At 40.5% G+C, this 21,280-nt stretch overlaps 1 protein-coding gene across 1 annotated transcript in view; it reads left to right on the top strand.

The window, feature by feature from the left end:
• Positions 1-21,280, top strand: part of ME1 (malic enzyme 1) — a 197,130-nt gene that overhangs the window by 15,870 nt on the left and 159,980 nt on the right. Inside the window, exons 2-3 of the mRNA XM_070449842.1 lie at positions 9,953-10,086; positions 17,778-17,927. Of these exons, the coding sequence (XP_070305943.1) occupies positions 9,953-10,086; positions 17,778-17,927 (284 nt within the window). The remainder of the gene's footprint in view (positions 1-9,952; positions 10,087-17,777; positions 17,928-21,280) is intronic.

Raw genomic sequence — 21,280 nt, 5'->3', positions numbered from 1 at the left:
CAGCAGGCTCTTCCTTTTTAACCTTCTCAGTGAAGCTGGATCTTAAGGTTTCCCTTTTCTTTCTAAACCTCATGAAGCTTTGAACTGCATTACATATGTTAATGTATTAATATGAACAGTCACTGTTCCACTGGTTTAGTACCTGAAATCACTGTAAGCATCCACTCAACATAAATTTGTTGAAAAATAGTTGGTGAGTATGATGATTAATTGTGTGTCAACTTGACTGGGCCACTGGATGACTAGGCTTAGTCAAATGTTATTCTGGGTGTGTCTGGGAAGGTGTCTCTGGATGAGATTAACATTTGAACTGGTAGACTGCGTAAACAAGACTTCCCTCCCTAAGTAGGAGGGAACCCCTCTTCTTAGACTGCCGATAGGCTGGGCTTCCCTGGTGGCTCAGATGGTAAAGCGTCTGCCTGCAATGCTGGGGACCCAGGTTTGATCTCTGGGTCAGGAAGAGTCCCTGGAGAAGGAAATGGCACCCCACTCCAGTACTCTTGCCTGGGAAATCCCATGGACAGATTTGCAATCCCATGCCACAGTCCATGGGGTTGCAAAGAGTCGGACACGACTGAGCGACTACCTTACAGGCTGGGACATCAGGGTTTTTTCTCTGCCTTTGGACTTGAGCTGACTCCTTGGCTCTTCCTGGGTCTTACACCCAGAGGCCTTTGCCCTGGAGCTATACTATCAGCACTCTGGTTTCTCCAGCCTTTGGACCTGGACTCAACCTATTCTGTTGGCTCTCTGAGCCTCCAGCCTACCAACTTCAGACCCGGGGACTTGTCAGCTTGCATAATTGCATGAGCCAATTCCTTACGGTAAATTGCTTCATATGTGTGCTGTATACACATATAGCCTACTGGCTCAGTTTCTTTAGAGAACCTGGATCAATACAGTGGGCTTTACAATCCCCCATAAAGTTAACTCTTAGAGGAGACAAAATATTTCTGAAAATCTCCACTGTGGATCTGAAGCAAGAAAGCCATCTTGTGGTGTTTCTGGGAACATCATGTGAAGTGTATATATATCCCTTAGGGAACTGAGGCATAATTCTTTGCAACAGTTCTTAACATACTTTTTGCCAAAGTACCCTTTGGAACTTTGGTGAAGTCTGTGTGTCTCCTTCAATCAATGGTTTAAATAAATAATTTTTTAAATAATAAATACTGTTACATAAAAAACCAATTATAATAAAATGTAGCTATCAGAACATGGAAAAATAAATGTGGGATATTGTAAGATATATTCCTCTTTATTAAAGACTTAAATAGCAAGACAATATATTTAAATATGGACAATTTAAAGTAAGATTTAGGGACTTTCCTCGTGGTCCAGTGGTTAAGAATCTGCCTTGCAGTACAGAGGACGTGGATTTGATTCCTGGTTGGGAAACTAGGATCCCACAGGCCGAGGAACAACAAACTGACCCGCTGCCGTTACTGAGCCTGTGCACCGCAACTAGAGGGTCCATGTGCTGCCATATAGGAGCCTGAATGCTGAAACTAATACCTGAGGCAGCCAAGTAAATTTGAAAAAAAAAAAATTATGTTTTAAAAAGATTGTTGAAGGTCATCAACATGACTAGACTACATGTCTGTTCATGTTATAAAACAACCATATTTTGGTCCTAAAACGACTGTAATTTCAAAGTAATGATAAATGATATTTAAGATACATGCCACAGACTTAATGTGATATGAAAATATTTGTTATTTCTATTTATGTTATTTCTATTTATGACAGAGTCACAGGAGCTACTATTTCCTCTGTTTCCTTCCTTCTTTTATAATGGAAGGAAACACTTAGTTACATGGAATTAGTGAAGAAAGATGCCCGTGCCTAAAGACTCCTGAAGTACACCTCCTCATTTCTTGGCAGTCTGTGATTATCGGGCATGTGGGCCTTAGGCTCACAGCCTTTGGTAGGGAACTAAATTGGATCTTCACAAAAAGTACAGACAGGGTGTCTGAAAAACTGATTCTTAAATTCAGGAACTTTCTGACAGTACCAAGACCATGAAGAATAAAAGTCAGTATTTACTTAGCTCTTATGTATTCATGATTTTGTTTTAAAAGTGAGTAGCACAAGCATTTTTATAATACTTTATAATTTACATAGGATGCAGAAATATCTGGTCTCACTTTATCCTCTCAACAACAGAGTGAGACACACATAACACACACACAGACTGTGTATTCCATATGTTTGATTACTCCTGTTTAGTAGATGCAGAAATTGAAGAGAGTCTCCATTTAACCCCAGACACTTTAAGTACCTACTCAAAACCACAGTGTTAAATAATTTCTACTTGTGAGTTAGTGTGTGTGTGCTCAGTCGTGTCCAACTCTTTGCGACCCCATGGACTGCACCCCACCAGGCTCCTCTGTCCATGGGATTTCCCAGGCAAGAATGCTGAATTGGGTTGCAGTCTCCTCCTCTAGGAGATCTTTCCCACTCAGGGATCGAACCTGCATCTCCTGAATCGGCAGACAGATTCCTTACCACTGCACCACCTGGGAAGCCCACTTGTGAATCAGACTTGGGTCTCAATGCAAATAGATTTATGTTGCCATGAATTCATATTTGCTGGTGAATTATGCATGTAAGTTTAAAGTATACGAATCAATGGAACCTGTAGTATACCCAGAATGTACTAGACAGCTGCCTACAACAAATGCTTATCTAGTCCAAACTGTCACTAGTGCTGAGGTTGAGAAGCCCTTGTTTAGATGAAAGTACTTAAAGAAAATCCCCACAAGCTCTGGTAGATGGAAGTGTTGTTTTGTCCAACTAAGTTGATCTTGAATGCCTGGTCAAAGTCAATTTAAAAAACTGTCACAAGTGAATTAATTTAATTGAATAATCTAATGTATGTGTGGAAAGTCCAGTTGTTACTTGAGATTTCAAACCACCGGCTCTCTGTATTACTGTATATATTATATTTTTTTTTTTATTTTGAATGGGGTGCATTGGTTGTTCCAAATAGAACTACATGGAACTGAACTACATGAAACTGACAAGTTGTTTCAGATCCATTTATTTATTTATCCATTTGTTTATCTAAAATTGATTGAGGCACTACTCCACCATGACTTTGAATTAGGTGCTGTCATACAATTATGAGTAGCATGGTGCCCGTCTTTCAGAAGCACCTAGATCTCTGGGTAAAATAGCTGTTAAACAGAAATAATGAAGAAGAGGAAGTTCCATGATAGAAGTACATGATGACGTGAGAACACTGGAGGACACCTCTGTAACCCAGAGAGGAGGAGGAAAGCTTTCTTGAAGGGGATTCACCATTTAGCTCTAGGCAAGGGACATTTACACATGCATGTGTAGTTTAACTGGTCACTAAATGCGTTGAATTGCTGTCTAATTTTCATACTCTATAGAGTCCTTCTTTTAAAAATTGGGGTATAGTTGCCTTACAGTGTTGTGTTCATTTCCGCTGTACAGCTAAGTGAATCAGCTATAAGTATACATCTCTTCCCTCTTTTTCGGATTTCCTTCCCATTTACCCTATAGGTCACCACTCTACATTGTTCTGCTTCCTCAAAGAGTTAAGAAATCAAATTGAGTCAGCATAGACAATTATCTTTGAATCCTGATCTTTTGGTGCACTATCTGAGTAATCACTTTACATATTATCATAGGCATACTTAGACACACACACACACACACACACACACACATTTGTTGTTGTTGTTCAGTCGCTGAGTCATACCTGACTCTTTGTGAACCCATGGACTGCAGCACGCCAGGCTTCCCTGTCTTTCACTGTCTCCCTGAGTTTGCTGAAACTCATGTCCATTGAGTCAGTGATGCCATCCAACCATCTCATCCTCTGTTGCCCCCTTCTCCTCCTGCCCTCAACCTTTCCCAGCTTCAGGGTCTTTTCCAGTGAATCGGCTCTTGGCATCAGGTGGTCAAAGTATTGGAGCTTTAGCAGCAATCCTTTCAATGAAGTGCAAATGTCCATGTGGTCACTAGAGACTCTTCTGGCGATAGGTATTACGCATTTGGTTGGGATTTTTCATATGCATTTTGAACCAGGATCTTAGACTTAGTTTTATCCTTTGTGTATGTTGGTTGTTTCAATAGTTTACTAAGAATTACCAGTCTACTTACTTAACAGGAGCCTTTTGCCACTGTGAAAAATGTGAAATTTACCTTAAAACTTTGAGAACAACAGCACTCCATCCTGCTGAAAGGATTTTGAAACTTTATTAATGTTAGTGTTGACATTGACGGTTAACAACTTCTCAGCCTTTATAAGGAATCTATAAAAGTTCTGACTTTTAAGTAAGAAATACTTAAACTAATTAAACCTCTCGTCTATATTTTCAAAATCCATTTGCTGTCTTAATAGAGGTGTTCTTTCTTTTTTGAAATTAAGCAAACATCACTTAAACTACAATATGGTTTACTTGCTTATATCCTGTAATGCCTAGATGTTTGGGGTATTGTAAGATTATGATATTTTGTTAAAAGTTTTAGAGTATCTAGGGTCAAGTATATTTTAGCTATATTTTTATAATCATTACTTATATAAGTTTGAAAATGAAAGTGTTAGTCGCTCAGTCGTAGCTGACTCTTTGTGACCCCCATGGACTGTACCCCATCAGGTTCCACTGTCCATGGGATTCTCCAGGCAAGAATACTGGAGTGGGTTGCCATTCCCTTCTCTGGGGGATCTTCCTGACTCAGGGATTCAGCCCCGGTCTCCTGCATTGCAGGCAGATACTTACCATCTGAGCCACCAGGGAAAGTGGAATTACTCTATACTCAGTTTAGTTCAGTCACTCAGTTGTGTCTGACTCTTTCTAACCCCATGGACTGCAGCACGCCAGGCCTCCCTGTATCCATTACCAACTCCTGGAGTTTACTCAAACTCTTGTCCATTGAGTCAGTTATGCCATCCAAACATCTCGTCATCTATTGTCCCCTTCTCCTCCAGCCTTCAATCTTTCCCAGCATTAGGGTCTTTTCCAATGAGTCGGTTCTTCCCATTAGGTGGCCAAAGTGTTGGAGTTTCAGCATCAACATCAGTCCTTCCAATGAATATTCAGGACTGATTTCCTTTAGGATGGACTGGTTGGATCTCCTTGCAGTCCAAGGGACTCTCAAGAGTCTTCTACAACACTACAGTTCAAAAGCATCAATTCTTTGGCATACAGCTTTCTTTATAGTCCATCACTCACATCCATACATAACTGCTGGAAAAACCATAGCCTTGACTAGATGGACCTTTATTGGTAAAGTAATGTCTCTGATTTTTTAATATGCTATCTAGGTTGGTCATAGCTTTTCTTCCAAGGAGCAAGCATGTTTTGATTTCATGGCTGCAGTCACCATCTGCAGTGATTTTGGAGCTCAAAAAAAAAAAAGTCTGTCACTGTTTCCACTGTTTCCCTATCTATTTGCCATGAAGTGACGGGACTGGATGCCATGGTCTTCGTTTTCTGAATGTTGAGTTTTAAACCAACTTTTTCACTCTCCTCTTTCCCTTTCATCAAGAGGCTCTTTAGCTCTTCTTCTCTTTCTGCCATCAGGGTGGTGTCATCTGTGTATCTGAGGTTATTGATGTTTCTCTGGCAATCTTGATTCCAGCTCATGCTTCATCCAGCCTTAATATGATTACAGCTGCAGACATTAAAGTTAATGAATTCTTTTGTCATAATGAATTCCCACATGTGTATAGATTGTCTTCAAGAAATTTCTGATTTAGATAGTGTTTGCCTTTTTGCCATCTGGCCTGATTATCTTTAGTCATTATCTAGAAAAAAGAAGGCAAACTACTGAAGTTCACTGGAAACAATAAAGATTGTTTTCATGGAATGTAGATCTTATTTGTTCTGTTTTTGTGGTCATAGTTTCTAATACATTACTCAGGACAAAGTTTCTTTCTCAGTCATGTTTGCTCTGTGCAAACATGGTTTGCAATATGCCTTCTGTTATGCCAGGAATTTTGTTTTCATTTCTGCTAGGTAGTCTCAGTTTTCTCAAGAAGATACACATAATTAATTATTAGCATCCAGAAGAATAGTCATGTTGTTTGCTGCCCTCAGAAGTGAAACAACATACCATTCTGACGTCTAGGGATTTAGTCCAAAAGGTTTTTTAAGAAGTAAGGCACGTAATAGGAAGGAGGAAAACCAGGCTTGAACCTCCAGTTTATGAGAATGCTTTTAGGGAATTAGGATTATAAATGGTCTGGAAACCTAATATATAGCTAAGCTTTTGAACTACGTGAAAAAGACTCAATAGAAGTCATTTGAAAGTTAGAACCTGCAGTTATATCTTGGACACACTGTCCTTTCTTGGCCCTGCAGGAGAACCCTAAGGTAAAAATTCTTTGAAGCAGATATGTTATCTCACCTTTTTTTTTTTTTCCATTTATTTTTATTAGTTGGAGGCTAATTACTTTACATCATTACAGTAGTTTTTGTCATACATTGAAATGAATTAGCCATGGATTTACATGTATTCCCCATCCCAGTCCCCCCTCCCACCTCCCTCTCCACCCGATCCCTCTGGGTCTTCCCAGTGCACCAGGCCCGAGCACTTGTCTCATGTATCCAACCTGGGCTGGTGATCTGTTTCACCCTAGATAATATACATGTTATCTCACCTTTTTAATAAGAATATATTAAAGCTAGCATGTCACTGTCAAGTTTTAGACATAACTGACCTGTGTATAAATTTCTCCAAAATGTACCTCTATTAATATGTCTCTGTTATAGTTTGAAACAATGAAATAGAGAGCAGGGGTTATTACATTGTTAAATATTCAACTTACTGTTTTTCTGAGTACTTTTTGGGAAGCTCCTGGTTGGGAGGAATCACACTGATGTGTCATTCTTAAAACTGCCATATATATTTAAAATTTTTCAGGGGTTTTAAGATTTAAGTTTACATGTTCATCGTTTTCCTTTTCAAGTTTATTTGGCTGTGTTGAGTGTTAGTTGTGGCATGCAGGATCTTCACTGCATCACACAGCACCTTTCATTGCAGAGCACGAACTCTCTGGCTGTGGCGTGGGCTCAGCAGTCACCGAACGTGGGCCGAGTTGCTCCACAGCATATGGGATCTTAGTTCTTTGACCCGGGATTGAGCTCACCTCCCTGCATTGGAAGGCAGATTCTTAACCACTGAACCACCAGGGAAGTACCAATATTCATTGATTTAAAAAAAAAAAATTCATGAAGAGCCGTGGTAGCTCAGCTGGTGAGGAGTCCGCCTGCAATCCAGGATGCCCTGGTTTGATTCCTGGGTGGGAAAGATTGCCCTCACGATGAGATAGGCTACCCACTCCAGTATTCACGGGCTTTCAAGAATCTGCCTGCCATGCGGGAGACCTGGGTTTGATCCCTGGGTTGGGAAGATGCCCTGTCGAAGGGCATGGCAACCCACTCCAGTATTCTGGCCCGGAGACTCTCCACGGGCAGAGGGGCCTGGCGGGCTACAGTGCGTGGGGTGGCCAAGAGTCCGACATGACTGAGCAACTAAGAATGGTGCACGGCAATGCAATATGAGCCCAGTCATAGGACTTGAACTCAGCCCAGTGTTCCCGATTCCTAAGTCCTAGTGTTTCTTTTTGTTTTCTTAACAGTTGAATTGGCACGTAAGTGTATCTTGGAAAATTTGGCTAACAATGTATGGAAGTTTGTAGTTATTAAACATCAAGGAATATCAAGAGATATCCAGATGGCATTTTTGTTTACATGGCATAGGGTATGGCAAACCTGTTAGACTGAGGAATTGTTTCAGACCAGACATTCGAAAATTCATGTAAAAAGACTGGCTAATGACACCAATACATGAGTTAGTGCCTTATAAAGCGAAAGAACAAGCCTGTGTCGGTACTTCTAATAATGAGCCTTATTCTCAGAATATTAGTATTTTGATTACTATTTTTGTAGGCAGATTTTCAAGGGCATAACATTCAGAAGTTTGCTGCTTCTTCACATACATTTATATGCTTCTGAGACTTTTAGCTTCAACCCAGCATTTTTTTTCCCCATTTTTAACTTACAAGTTTTATTTTGAGCTAAAGAAAAGTCTGTTGAGGCTTCTTTTACAAATACATTACTGTATATAATTTTGCTTCAACTCTAGGAGTTAGTTCCTGACATTTTACTTTGTATCTTTATTAAAAGTTGTATCTTTAGCAGGTGAACTATGCCTTCCATTCTGTAGATTCCTTTTTCACAAAAACATCCCTTTCTGGTTACTTTAACTTTAAAATACAATTTTACCAGGCTTAATAGGCTAATCAGTGTCCTGAGCAGCAGTTTTAATGCTTTTTAATTTTTAATGGCAGTCTCTAAAGCTTTTAAAGCTTTCTATTCTGTTTATGTAGCACATTGTGCATGTCTCTTCAGTCGCGTCTACTCTTTGCAACCCTGTGGACTGAGGCTCGCCAGGCTCCTCTATCCATGGGACTCTCCAGGCAAGAATACTGGAGTGGGTTGCCATGCCCTCCTCCAGGGGATCTTCCTGACCCAGGGATCGACGTAGCACTTTACTGAGGTCTAATTAGGTCGGTTGGTTTTCTGAGCACTAGGGAAAAAAGAGATAAACTTCCCTGACCTCATGGAGGTTGCATTCTTGTGAAAACACGAAGCAGAAATTAAAAAGAAAGTGGCTTGGAAAGGTTCCAGCAACGCCATGGGATCCCCTGGTGCGGACTGGGGTCCATGCAGAGGACAGAGAGGCTGTGGGGTCTGCTCTGCTCCAGGTAGTGGGGGCAGGGGGGTGCACTAGACTGGATAGGCAGGGGTATCCTCTCAGAGGGGGACCATCCTGCTACTGTCCACGTGCATTAGAATCTAAAGGACCCATGACCAACCATGTAACACTGGGAGCTTTTGCACTGAAGGGAATGGCTGCTAGTGGAGCAAAGCCACGCATGGTCATGGTGGGGCCAGACCCAGAGTGGGCACAGTCTAATCGAACAAGCCTCTTGGACTTCAGTATCTGGAGCAAGAGACCTCCCCAGGGAGACTTCTCATCCCAGTCTTGCCAGGTTCATGACTACTGGGGTGTCTCTGCTTCACTTCCCTCATATTATATCCCAGCCTGTCTCTTAGGTTCATTCTGCGTTTTTGTATCCATTCATCAGTTCTGTTTGGTTTGTTTGTTTTTGAGCCTCATGGTTTGTAATACTATTGTTTTGTACAGTCAGTGTTCATGTAAACTGATAATGTAGGTATAATAGGCTCCAATGGGCTTACTGGGTGAGACTGGAAAGGCTTTACAGAGGAGGCGGCATTCGAGGTATGGCTTGGAAGGAGAGAAGCAGGGAAGAAAGACTCTTGTCCTTGGTATCCTGGAAGGGTAAAGGAGTGTGGTGTGTCCATGCAGTGGGGAGAAATTTTGTATAAAAGAAGCAGGAGATAGTTTGGGAGAGGAGTGTTGGAAAAGGTGCCTTGAAATCATAGATACAGTGTCTCCAACCTATTTTGTATGTATTGGGTTGGCCAAAAGGTTGGTTCAGCTTTTTGTGTGTGATGTAACAGCAAAACCCAAACAAACTTTTTGGCCAGCCCAATAGAAACACAGCAGGTCATAGGCGACCTCCTCATGTTCCTCATTTTAAAATCTCTTATAGTAACTGCTATTCATTTTTCTATTTAATGATTCCAATACTGACGATTATATCTTCTTTCACCTGCATGTCTTCAGATAATCTCCTCCTATCCATCACCTGATTTTATCCTAACAATAAGCGACACAGATCTGGAAATGCTATCCTAAATATTGAAAGGTAAGGAAACTGAGGTGTGGAGAGACCCCATGGTTTTCTCACAGTCACTTGGGTATGCTTGAATGGATGCCAGATCTTCTGATTTTCAATTCCACGTGCTTACTGATTTCACTGGTGTGTAGGTGTGCATTTTGTCCTTTTCCCGCGTGAGTTACTGCATTTTCCTTTTCTCTGTAGGACTTGGCTTTTACCCTGGAAGAGAGGCAGCAGCTGAACATTCACGGCCTGTTGCCGCCCTCCTTCATCAGCCAGGATGTCCAGGTCCTTCGAGTGCTCAAGAGTTTTGAGCGTCTGAGCTCTGACTTTGACAGGTAACATGTTCCAGAAGCTGACTTTTTCTATTTCTCGGAGGCAGCTGTCTAGTTTATGTCTTATTAGGTGAGCAAGTTTAAATATTTAGTGCTTTGGAAAGAGTAGTCAGCTCTGAGGAAGATTTGCCTGTAAATACAATGATGTTTGTAAAAAATTTACCCTGTGTAGGAACATCTGAAGAAGATACAATTTTCTTTTCTAAACTATATGCACAGAGAAATGACTTTTTTTCTCCTGTGACAGAGTTGTTGCTGTCAAGGTCAATTATGGGGAAATGCCATTCCAGACCAGGTGAAAGTGGCTTTGAGTCAGACCTCAAGTACATTGTAGGTGAAAGAGCACCGTGTAGGTTTCCAAGTGTGGCTCCAACACTGTCGGGAGTTTAGGTCACTTACTTTGTTTGCGGTCCAGTTTCCATGTTTACACAAGGGTAAAGGTCACATTATTCCTTGCCTTTGGAATCAGCCGGCTGAAGTTGAAATTCCAGCTGTATCTCACTAGCATTGGATCCTTGAGTAAACCGTTACAACCACTGCCATGACCGCTGCGGCTGTCTCGCTGTTTTCTTTGGACTCTTTTTGTGTTAAAATGTTGCATGTGTGCATGCTAAGTGGTTTCAGCTTTGTTCAACTCTGCAACACCGTGGACTGTAGCCCACCAGGCTCCTCTGAACATGGGATTCTCCAGGCAAGAACAGTGGAATGGGTTGCCATCTCTCCTCCGGGGGATCTTCCTGACCCAGGGATAGAATCTGCATCTCCTGTGGCTCTTGCACTGCAGGTGGATTCTTTACCACTTCAACCACTAGGGAAGCCCCATAAGGTGTTAAACCCACCTAAACCTCAGTTTTCCCGTCTCTGGGTTGAAGAGAATAATAGTTATTTGAAAATATTATTGTGAAGGTTAGAAGAGAGAGTTAACCCAGTATCTAGTAAGTCTTCATAATAGGGTTCTCCAGAGATAGAGAACCAACAGGATGTGTGTGTGTGTGTAATTATGTACATAATGAGAGGGGGAAGTGGTTTATTGGTTGATTTTGATTGTAAAGAATGAGCTCAAGTGATTATAGAGGCTTGGTCAGTCCTAAATCTGCAGGTAGACTGGCCAGCTGGAGCCCCAGGGAAGAATCTGATTCAAGTTCAAAGGCTTGAACTATTTTTTTTGCTGAGGAGTTAGAGGGAAGGCCAGTCTTTGTTCCATTAGGGTTTTTAAATGATTGGATGAGGCTCACCAACATTATGGAGGGTACTCTGCTTTATTCAAAGTACACCAATTTAGATTTGAGTCTCATCGAAAAGCTACCTTCACAGAAAAGTCAGGAATAGTGGACCAAATATCTGGATACTGTGTTCTAGCCACGTTGCCATATAAAATTAACCTCTCCTTTTCAGCTCGGAAGCTGTGCCTGTCTCCTTAAACTGAACTTAATCTCTGCAATAAAGACAATAAAAAGGTCCTACTTGAGCCTAACATGATAGAACTCTTCCAGGAAAAACTGGAAACATGCTAACACTTAACATAAAAGAGGATGTAAAGCCCTAGGGTGATGTTTATTTTCTCCTTGATATCTTTTAACTTTAATACTATGATGTAAAGTTAACAATGCATTTGACCCTTGAATCACATAGATTTGAATTATATGGGTCCACCTATATGTGAATTTTTCTCAATAAATGCATACTACAGTACTTACACAATCTATAGTTGATTGAATCCTTGAATGGGAACTACACATGTAGAGGGCCAACTGTAAGGTATATACCTGGATTTTTGACTGTGTTAGGGTTGGCACCCTTAACCCCCACATTGTTCAAGTGTCACTGTATTCAAATACTGTGATATACAGTCAGTACATCTTATGTAACATGATAACGGGATAGAGGGAAAATTATATTTGTTTATATATCTTTGCATCTGTATTATATATATTTATATATGCACATATATATATATTTATGTACACACAAAAATATTCATAACACAGTAAGGAAGAAATACTCATAATAATTGCATCCTCATTTCTGTAACTGGTCACGTTATCATAGCTGATATTTATAACTATCTTCTTCCCCTACCCATTTCACATTTCCCTTGCTTTCAGCAAGTACTTCAGCCAGTCTTGATTCTTCACCTGGTAGAGGAAGCCAAATTCTTAATTCTGAAGGGCCTGGGCCATTAGTAGTCCTGTCAGAACTGGGTGTTGTGGTTTTCCATTGACTTTAATCGCGGGGATTAAAGGGATCTCCTGTATTTCAGACATCCTTTTCCTTACCTCCATTATGGAGTGGTAGTCCAGTTTCCCCTTAGAGTCAGGATTGGTCACCCTCTCCAGGACAGTAACTCCCTCTTTGCCTGTTAATTCAGAGAAATATGGTACCCAAAGTGGCCAGTGGAGTCTTAACTTCCAGTTCATTGGAATCATTGTCTCCCAGTAAGACATTCTTCCCTTTGGAATGAACACTTCAAGGCCAGCGGAGCAAAAGATCTCAGGGACAGGAAGCAGGAATTGATAGTGGATCACTTGGGGCTTCCCAGGTGGCTCAGAAGTAAAGAATCTGCCTGCCAAGCTGGAGATGCAGGTTTGGTCCCTGGGTCAGGAAGATCTCCTGGAGGAGGGAATGATAGCCCCACCCAGTCCATAGGGTTGCAAAGAGTCAGACACGACTGAAATGACTAAGCATGCACGCATACTTGGGAATGACAGTGATGGTGCCACTTCTGTTCCTACGCCCCTTGATTCTGGGACCTCCGAATGCTGGCTGTGGAGAAATAGAACCGTGTATTGGACACTGATTCAGAGCAGGTAGAGCCTCCCAGAGAACCTTGCCCAGCTTTGCAACGTGCTGCCCCCTAGCTGCTACTGTAACTGAATCTTCAGAAGGCCATTCCAGCATCCTGTCAAGCCAGCTGCTTTAGGATGTTGGGGAACAAGTGAGAACAGTGGGTTCGATTAGCAGGGCCCATTGCCTCACTTCATTTGCCCTGACATGAGTTCCTTGGTCAGAAGCCATGCTGGGTGGAGTACCATGATGTTGAATGAGGCATCTTGTAGGTCCCTGGAGGGTAGTGTTGACAGGAGCGTTGTGTGCAGGGAAGACACGTCTTCACACAGAGTGAGGGTCTATTCCAGTAAGAACCAACGCCCTTGCTTCATGATAGAACCTGCCCAGTGTCATCAGCGTGCCCCCAGGGAGTTTGCTGATGACCACACGGGGCGGTGGCACATCAGGGACTCAGTGTATCTCTGCTGCTGAAGGTTTGGGCCCTCAGCAGTGTCTGTGGCCAGCTCGGCCTTGGCGGGTGGAAGTCCATGTTGCTGAGCTCGTGGGCACCTTCATCCCTGCCATGACCACCTCTTTTATGAGCCTGTAGGTGGTAATGGGCTTCCCAGACGGCACAGTGGCAAAGAATCGGTCTGTGGGTTTGGTCCCTGGGGTCAGGAAGATCTGGAGGAGGAAATGGCAACCCACTCCAGTACTCTTGGCCTGGAGAATTCTACTGACAGGAGTCGGTTGGGCTATAGTCCATGTGGTCACAGTCAGACATGACTAAAGAGCACGTGCGCATACACACAGGTGATAATGGGTCAGCTGAGGAAAGGCTGACTAGGTTATTCAACCATGTGTATTTGCTTCTTAAACTTTACCATTCCTTCCATGTGTTTCTAAAGCCCTTCCTTTATTCTCTTCCATTTTTACTTTACATTCTTTTCCTGGGCCATTTTATCACTTGCCTCCTCAGAGCTAGTGACTTTTGTAATTTTTTTTTCATTTATTTTTATTAGTTGGAGGCTAATTACTTTACAATATTGTAGTGGTTTTTGTCATACAGTGACATGAATCAGCCATGGATTTACATGTATTCCCCATCCCGATCCCCCCTCCCACCTCCCTCTCCACCCGATTCCTCTGGGTCTTCCCAGTGCACCAGCCCCGAGCACTTTTGTATTTTTATCACAGAATGTCCCTCAAATACTTACTGAGCATCAACTTAGTGTCAGGTGCTCTTTTCAATACTGGAATTAGAGACAATGATCTCTGCCCTCATGAAACTTAGGTACATTATTTTTGAAAAGTAGTAAATGGTAAAATAATGAATAAATTATTTAATATGCTAGAAAGTGACAAATGCTCATGAAAAAAAGAGAAGGTGGAGTATGGTAAGAGGGACTGAGAATGCACGGGGGTGGGTAGGGTCACTTTGTGTTGTTTAGTTCCATGGTCACGATGGACTTCAGTGAGAAGGTGGGTTGTGAGTGAGTAATGAAAGGCAGTGAGACAACTGTCTCATGAGGAAGCTGAGGAGCAGTGTTCTTTTAGCTGGTACATTCAGGAACCAACAGGGAGATGTGTGTCTGGAGCAGGATGAGTGAGTGGGAGAACGATAGGTCAGGAGAGGAAGTTAGTGAGGTCATGGAGGACAGATTATTAAAGATGGATTATGGAGGCCATAGTTGTAAGACTTCTGCTGTTTCTCTGAGTGAAGGGGCTCATTCAAAGTTTTGAACAGAAGGTCAGCATGATCTGAGCTATATTTCTAGAAGACTTTGCAATGTTGAGGATATAATATAAGATTACTTAGGAGACTTACAGGCAAAAGATGATGGTGACTTAGATCCTGGATGGTAGCAATGAAAGTCTGTAGATTTGGATAGATCTTGAAGCAAAATCACTGCAGATGGTGACTGCAGCCATGAAATTAAAAGATGCTTACTCCTTGGAAGAAAAGTTATGACCAAGCTAGATAGCATATTAAAAAGCAGAGACATTACTTTGTCAACAAAGGTCTGTCTAGTCAAGGCCATGGTTTTTCCAATAGTCATGTATGGATATGAGAGTTGGACTATAGAGAAAGCTGAGCACCGAAGAATTGATGCTTTTGAACTGTGGTGTTGGAGAAGACTCTTGAGAGTCCCTTGGACTGCAAGGAGATCCAACCAGTCCATCCTAAAGGAGATCAGTCCTGGGTGTTCATTGGAAGAACTGATGGTGAAGCTGAAACTCTAATACTTTGGCTACCTGATGCAAAGAGCTGACTCATTTGAAAAGACCCTGATGCTGGGAAAGATTGAAGGCAGGAAGAGAAGGGGATGACAGAGGATGATATGGTTGGATGGCATCACCGACTCAATTGGCATGAGTTTGAGTAAACTCTGGGAGTTGGTGATGGACAGGGAGGCCTGGTGCGCTGTGGTCCATGGGGTCGCAAAGAGTTAGACATGACTGAACAACTGAACTGAACTGAGCTAAAGCAAAGCCAGGTGGTGTTAGTGGTAAAGAATATGCCTGCCCATGCAGGAGACATAAAAGATGCAGGTTCGATCCATTGGTTGGGAAGATCCCTTGGAGGAGGGCATGGCAACCCACTCCAGTATTCTTGCCGGGAGAATCCCAGGAACTGAGGATCCTGGAGGGCCACAGTCCATGGGGTCACAAGAGTTGGACATGACTGAAGCAACCTAGCACTGAAGCCAAGCCAGCATAACCTCTTAATGTAATAGAGATGAGTGTTAGAGAGCCTCTTGAGCCCAGGAGAAAGCAGCAAAGAAAGAAAAAAAGGAATGATCAGTGAAAAAGGAAAATCGAGAGACTCTGGTGACCTGGAATTCAGGTAAAGAGAGTGTATGGAGCTGTAGGGAATACCACTTGTGTCAGGTGTCCTAAAATGTGTTGACTTAGCGATGATGATTTCCACATGGCTGGATCAGTGTTAGCATCATCTTTTAAAAGTCATCATTTTCTTCCCAGTTGTTAGTGTTGGGAGCTGAAATAACATCTATTTGCCAAGCATTAGAATCCTCATGTCTCTAACTCCAGATTCTATGCATTTTCAACTATTCCAGAGAACAAGAATCAATGCAAAAAAGCTGGTAGGACTATTAAGGACAGTTTTGCAAGATTCTTCTAAGTTGTACCAAACAGTTGGAGTTTTATTGTATAAACTGAAGATTATAAGTAATATGATAAGTTTGATATTTTAAAAGATAATTCTGGTTCAGAAATGCCTCTAGAAAGAAAAAGACCTCTTGATCTAAATAATTTGAAAAGTCCCTTAAACTTTCTTACCTTAGTAATTTTTAGGGTCATTGTTAACATTCCGTAGTTATTTTCTGCCTGTCATTTTTCTTGGCTCTTCAGTACTGCAAATTAAACGATGAAGTCTTTAGTAAGTTAAGTTACTGTTTCAACTTTATCTATAGTGTATTTTTCACCTGTCTTTCATTTTAAAATAGGGATAAAGTCATTTAAATATTAAATAAAACTGTGCTGTTTCAGCACTGATTTTAGTGTTTGAATGACACGAGCTCAGGTTTATTGTTCTTTATTTTTTGTGATGATTAGGAATATTTGTTTTTTTTAAACTGCAACCTGATCCAATTTTTATTTTATTATTTGGCTGCACTGGGTTTTTGCTGTGGGGCTAGGGCTCTTCATTGTTGCACACAGGCTTTCTTTACTTGTGGTAGGCAGGCTTCTCTGGGGAAGCATGGGCTCTAGAGAATGAGGGTCCTCTAGTTGCAACGTGCGAGCTTAGTTGGCCCATAGCATGTGGGATCTTAGTTCCCTGACCAGGGATCAAACCCGTGTCCTCTGCATTGGAAGGTGGATTCTTAACTACTGGACCACCGGGGAAGTCCCAGGAATATTTCTAAAGTTTTTTTTTTATCAGATGTTTTCTATGTGACCTAAAAAATACTGTATGTGTTCAGTAGCTGTGTCGTCTTTGCTGCCATGGACTGCAGCACACCAGGCTTCCCTGTCCTTCACCATCTCCCAGAGCTTGCTCAAATTCATATCCATTGAGTCAGTGATGCTGTCTAACCATCTCATCCTCTGCTGCCCCCTTATCCTTTTGCCTTCAATTTTCCCCAGCATTAGGGTCTTTTCCAGTGAGTTGGCTCTTTGCATGAGGTACTTGAAGTGTTGGAGCTTCAGCATCAGTCCTTCCAATGAATTTTCACGGTTGATTTCCTTTAGCATTGACTGGTTTGATCTCCTTGCAGACCAGGAGACTTTAGAGTCTTCCCCAGCACCACAATTTGAAAGCATCAGTTCTTCAGCACTCAGCCTTCTTTATGGTCCAACTCTCACATCTGTACATGACCACTGGAAAAACCATAGCTTTGTCTATGTGGATCTTTGTTGGCAAAGTGATGTCTTTGCTTTTTAGTACTTTGTCCAGGTTTGCCACAGCCTTCCTTCCAAAGGGCAAACATCTTTTAATTTCATGGCCACAGTCACCGCCCACAGTGATTTTAGAGCCTAAGAAAATAAAATCTGTCACTGCTTCCACTTTTCCCCCTCTGTTTGCCATGAAGTGATGGGACCAGATGTCATGATCTTCGTTTTTTGAATGTTGAGTTTTAAGCCAGCTTTTTCACTCTCTTCTTTCACCTTCATCAAGAGGCTCTTTAGTGTCTCATTTTCTGCCATTAGAGTGGCATTATCTACATATCTGAGGTTGTTATTTCTCCTGGCAATTTTGATTCTAGCTTGTAATTAATCTAGCCCAGCATTTCACATGATCTGCTCTGCATGGAAGTTAAATAAGCAGGGTGACAATGTACAGCTTTGATGTACTCCTTTCCAGTTTTGAACCAGTGTATATGTTGTTGCATACATTTAGTTTTATAAACAGCTATTTTATGACTGTGTTGGAATGTAGATCTAATTATGTCCAATTTCCACAGGTATCTTCTCTTAATGGATCTTCAAGATAGAAATGAAAAGCTCTTCTATAAAGTGCTGATGTCTGACATTGAGAAATTCATGCCTATCGTTTATACTCCCACTGTGGGTCTAGCTTGCCAACAATATAGTTTAGCGTTTCGGAAGCCAAGGTATGTAAAGTTTTATTTTAAATACAGTTTGTGTCTTCATTTATTTTTTGTCAAGTTTTTGTTATAATTTAAAAAATTACGTAATGAAATAGAAGTTCAGAAAAATCTAAAACTTCATTTGGGCTTCCCTGGTGACTCAGATGGTAAAGAAGCTGCCTGCAATGTGGGAGACCTGGGTTCGATCCCTGAGTTAAGATCCCATGGAGGAGGGCATGGCAGCCCATTACAGCATTCTTGCCTGGAGAATCCCCATGGATAGAGGAATGTGATGGGCTAAAGAGCATTAAATATAAATGTATATATGACATTTTAAAACATAGTGTTTCATTCCTAGATTTAAGATCATGGGGAAGTTATTTTTTATAAACCAATTTATGTTTCCTTTTACAGATACTAAATGAACATTTTTGGGGTAAAAAAGGTAGTTGATTATAACTAAGCTTGTCTTTGGGATAGTAATTGCCTCTGTTATGTATACATTTTGCAACTTAAAGATTTCAGATTTTCCTGAAAATAAGGAGTATTGCTGTTGTTTAGTTGCTAAATTGTGTCCTACTTCTGTAACTCCATGGACTGTAGCTCATCAGGCTCATCTATCTGTGGGATTTCTTAGGCAAGAATACTGAAGTGGGTTGCCATTTCCTTCTCCAGCAGATCTTCTTGACCCAGGGATTGAACCCAAGTATCCTGAATTGGTAGGCGGGTTCTTTACCTCTGATGGTAAAGACCCACCATGGAAGCCCAAGGAGTATATTATTTCCTAAGTTCAGAGTTGGCATTAAACAGGCTCTTTTGTTGATTTCCTTTAAGTGAAATTGTAATCATCTTTAAAGATGTGTAAAATATAAAATGTAGTTTTTTAAAATCATGGCTTTACTTTATCATATTACTTTAAATACTTTTGCAGCAAGGAACAATTGAAATAAATATTAATGCTTTTAACAGCAACAACAACAAAAGCTCAAGTTGAATATTTATGTGCTGCTTATAGTTCTGAATTTAAAATAAAAAGAAATGTTTATAAGTTTATATCACAAATATAAAAGCCTACTGTAAGTTTTGTCATTGAAAGGAATGTTTCACAGGTAAGATCTGAAAGTTAGTAGATTTCACAAAGGTGTATTGATGTAGTGATAATAATTTGCACATTTGTGCCAATTGCCTTTTGTATAAAGAAAATAATTAGTCACATTATCCCTTATATAAAGAAAATAATCAGTTGTAGATGGTCTGTTAAATTTCCTTAATAGCACATATCTATGTTGCATTTATATAATGGCTATATTAACAGAGAATTTTTTTTTAATAGAAAAACAACAGTTAAAATTTAGCTGGTATCTGTGTTATGATGAATAATTCTTTTTTGAGTATATAAATATTTTCTTTTTTAATTAAACAAGCAATACATGTTCACTATTGAAAAATGAGAAAATACAAATATACAAAAGAAGAAGTATTTTAAGAATACCTAATGTCATGATAACAAAAAAACTTGATACAATACTGTTTTCCTTGTAGAAGGGATCATACTATATAAACTGTTCTTTACCTGTCAGGTTATAGGTAGGTAAGTAGATAGATAAATAAGTAGGAGGGGAGAGGGCGAGGCAGAGATGGGGTGAGACGTTGCACAGCATTTGTTTCAAAATGCTCACACGTGTTGATTTTAGGTGACATATTCATGGTATTCTATCAAATTTTCTGCAGTATTTAAAATTATTTTTTAATTTATTTTTTTATTGAACAATAATTGCTTTACAGAATTTTGTTGTTTTCTGTCAACCTCAACCTGAATTAGCCATAGGTACACATATATCCCCTCCCTTTTGAACCTCCCCCCATCTCCCTCCCCATCCTACCCCGTTGATACAGAGCCCTGTTTGAATTTCTTAGCCTTATTTCTTAGCCAGATTCCTGTTTTGCTATCTGTTTTACATATGGTAATGTAAGTTTCCATGTTACTCTTTTCCATACATCTCACCCTCTCCTCCCCTCTCCCCATGTCCACAAGTCTATTCTCTAAGTCTGTTTCTCCACTGCTGCCCTGTAAGTAAATTCTTCAGTACTATTTTTCTGGATTCCATATATATGCATTAGAATACAATGTTTATCTTTTTCTTTCTGACTTGCTTCACTCTGTATAATAGGTTCTAGGTTCATCTACCTCATCAGAACTGACTCAAATGCATTTCTTTTTATGGCTGAGTAATATTCCATAATGTATATGTACCACAACTTCTTTATCCATTCATCTGTTGATGAGTATCTAGGTTGTTTCCATGTTCTAGCTACTGTAAATTGTGCTACAATCAACAATGGGATTACATGTGTCTTTTTCAATTTTGGTTTCCTCAGGGTAGATGCCTAGGAGTGGGATTTCTGGGTCATATGGTAGTTTTATTCCTAGTTTTTTAAGGAATCTCTATACTGTCTTCCATAGTGGCTGTATCAATTTACATTCCCACCAACAGTGCAAAAGTGTTCCCTTTTCTCCACACCCTTTCCAGCATTTATTGTTTGTAGACTTTTTGATGATGGCCATACTGACTGGTGTGAGGTGATATCTCATTGTAGTTTTGATTTGCATTTCTCTAATAATGAGAGATGCTGAGCATCTTTTCATGTGTTTGTTAGCCATCTGTATGTCTTCTTTGGAGAAATGTCTGTTTAGGTCTTTTTCCCACTTTTGTATTGAGTTGTTTGTTTTTCTGGTATTAAGTTGTGTAAGCTGCCTATATATTTTGGAAATTAATCCTTTGTCAGTTGTTTCATTTGCTATTATTTTCTCCCATTCTGAGGGTTGTCTTTCCACCTTGCTTATAGCCTCCTTTGCTGTGCAAAAGCTTTTAAGTTTAATCAGGTCCTATTTGTTTACTTTTGTTTTTATTTCCATTACTCTAGGAGGTGGGTCATAGAGGATCTTGTCCTCTATGAGTGTTCTGCCTGTTTTCCTCCAAGAGTTTTATAATTTCTGGTCTAACATGTAGGTCTTTGATCCATTTTGAGTTTACCTTTGGATATGGTGTTAGGAAATGTTCTAATTTTATTCTTTTACATGTAGCTGTCCAGTTTTCCCAGCATCATTTATTGAAGAGGCTGTCTTTGCCCCATTGTATATTCTTGCCTCCTTTGTCAAATATAAGGTACCCATAGGTGAATGCGTTTATTTCTGGGCTTTCTATGTTAATCCGTTGGTCTATGTTTCTGTTTTTGTGTCAATACCATACTGTCTTGATTACTGTAGCTTTGTAGTATATTCTGAAGTCAGGAAGGGTGGTTTCTCCAGCTCCATTCTTCTTTTTCAAGATTGCTTTGGCTGTTTGGGGTCGTTTGTTTTTCCATATGAATTGTGA

Source organism: Odocoileus virginianus, chromosome 19 (assembly GCF_023699985.2).
Source record: "Odocoileus virginianus isolate 20LAN1187 ecotype Illinois chromosome 19, Ovbor_1.2, whole genome shotgun sequence".
NCBI classification, from domain to species: Eukaryota; Metazoa; Chordata; class Mammalia; order Artiodactyla; family Cervidae; genus Odocoileus; species Odocoileus virginianus.
This window is presented reverse-complemented; position numbering and strand designations above follow the sequence as displayed.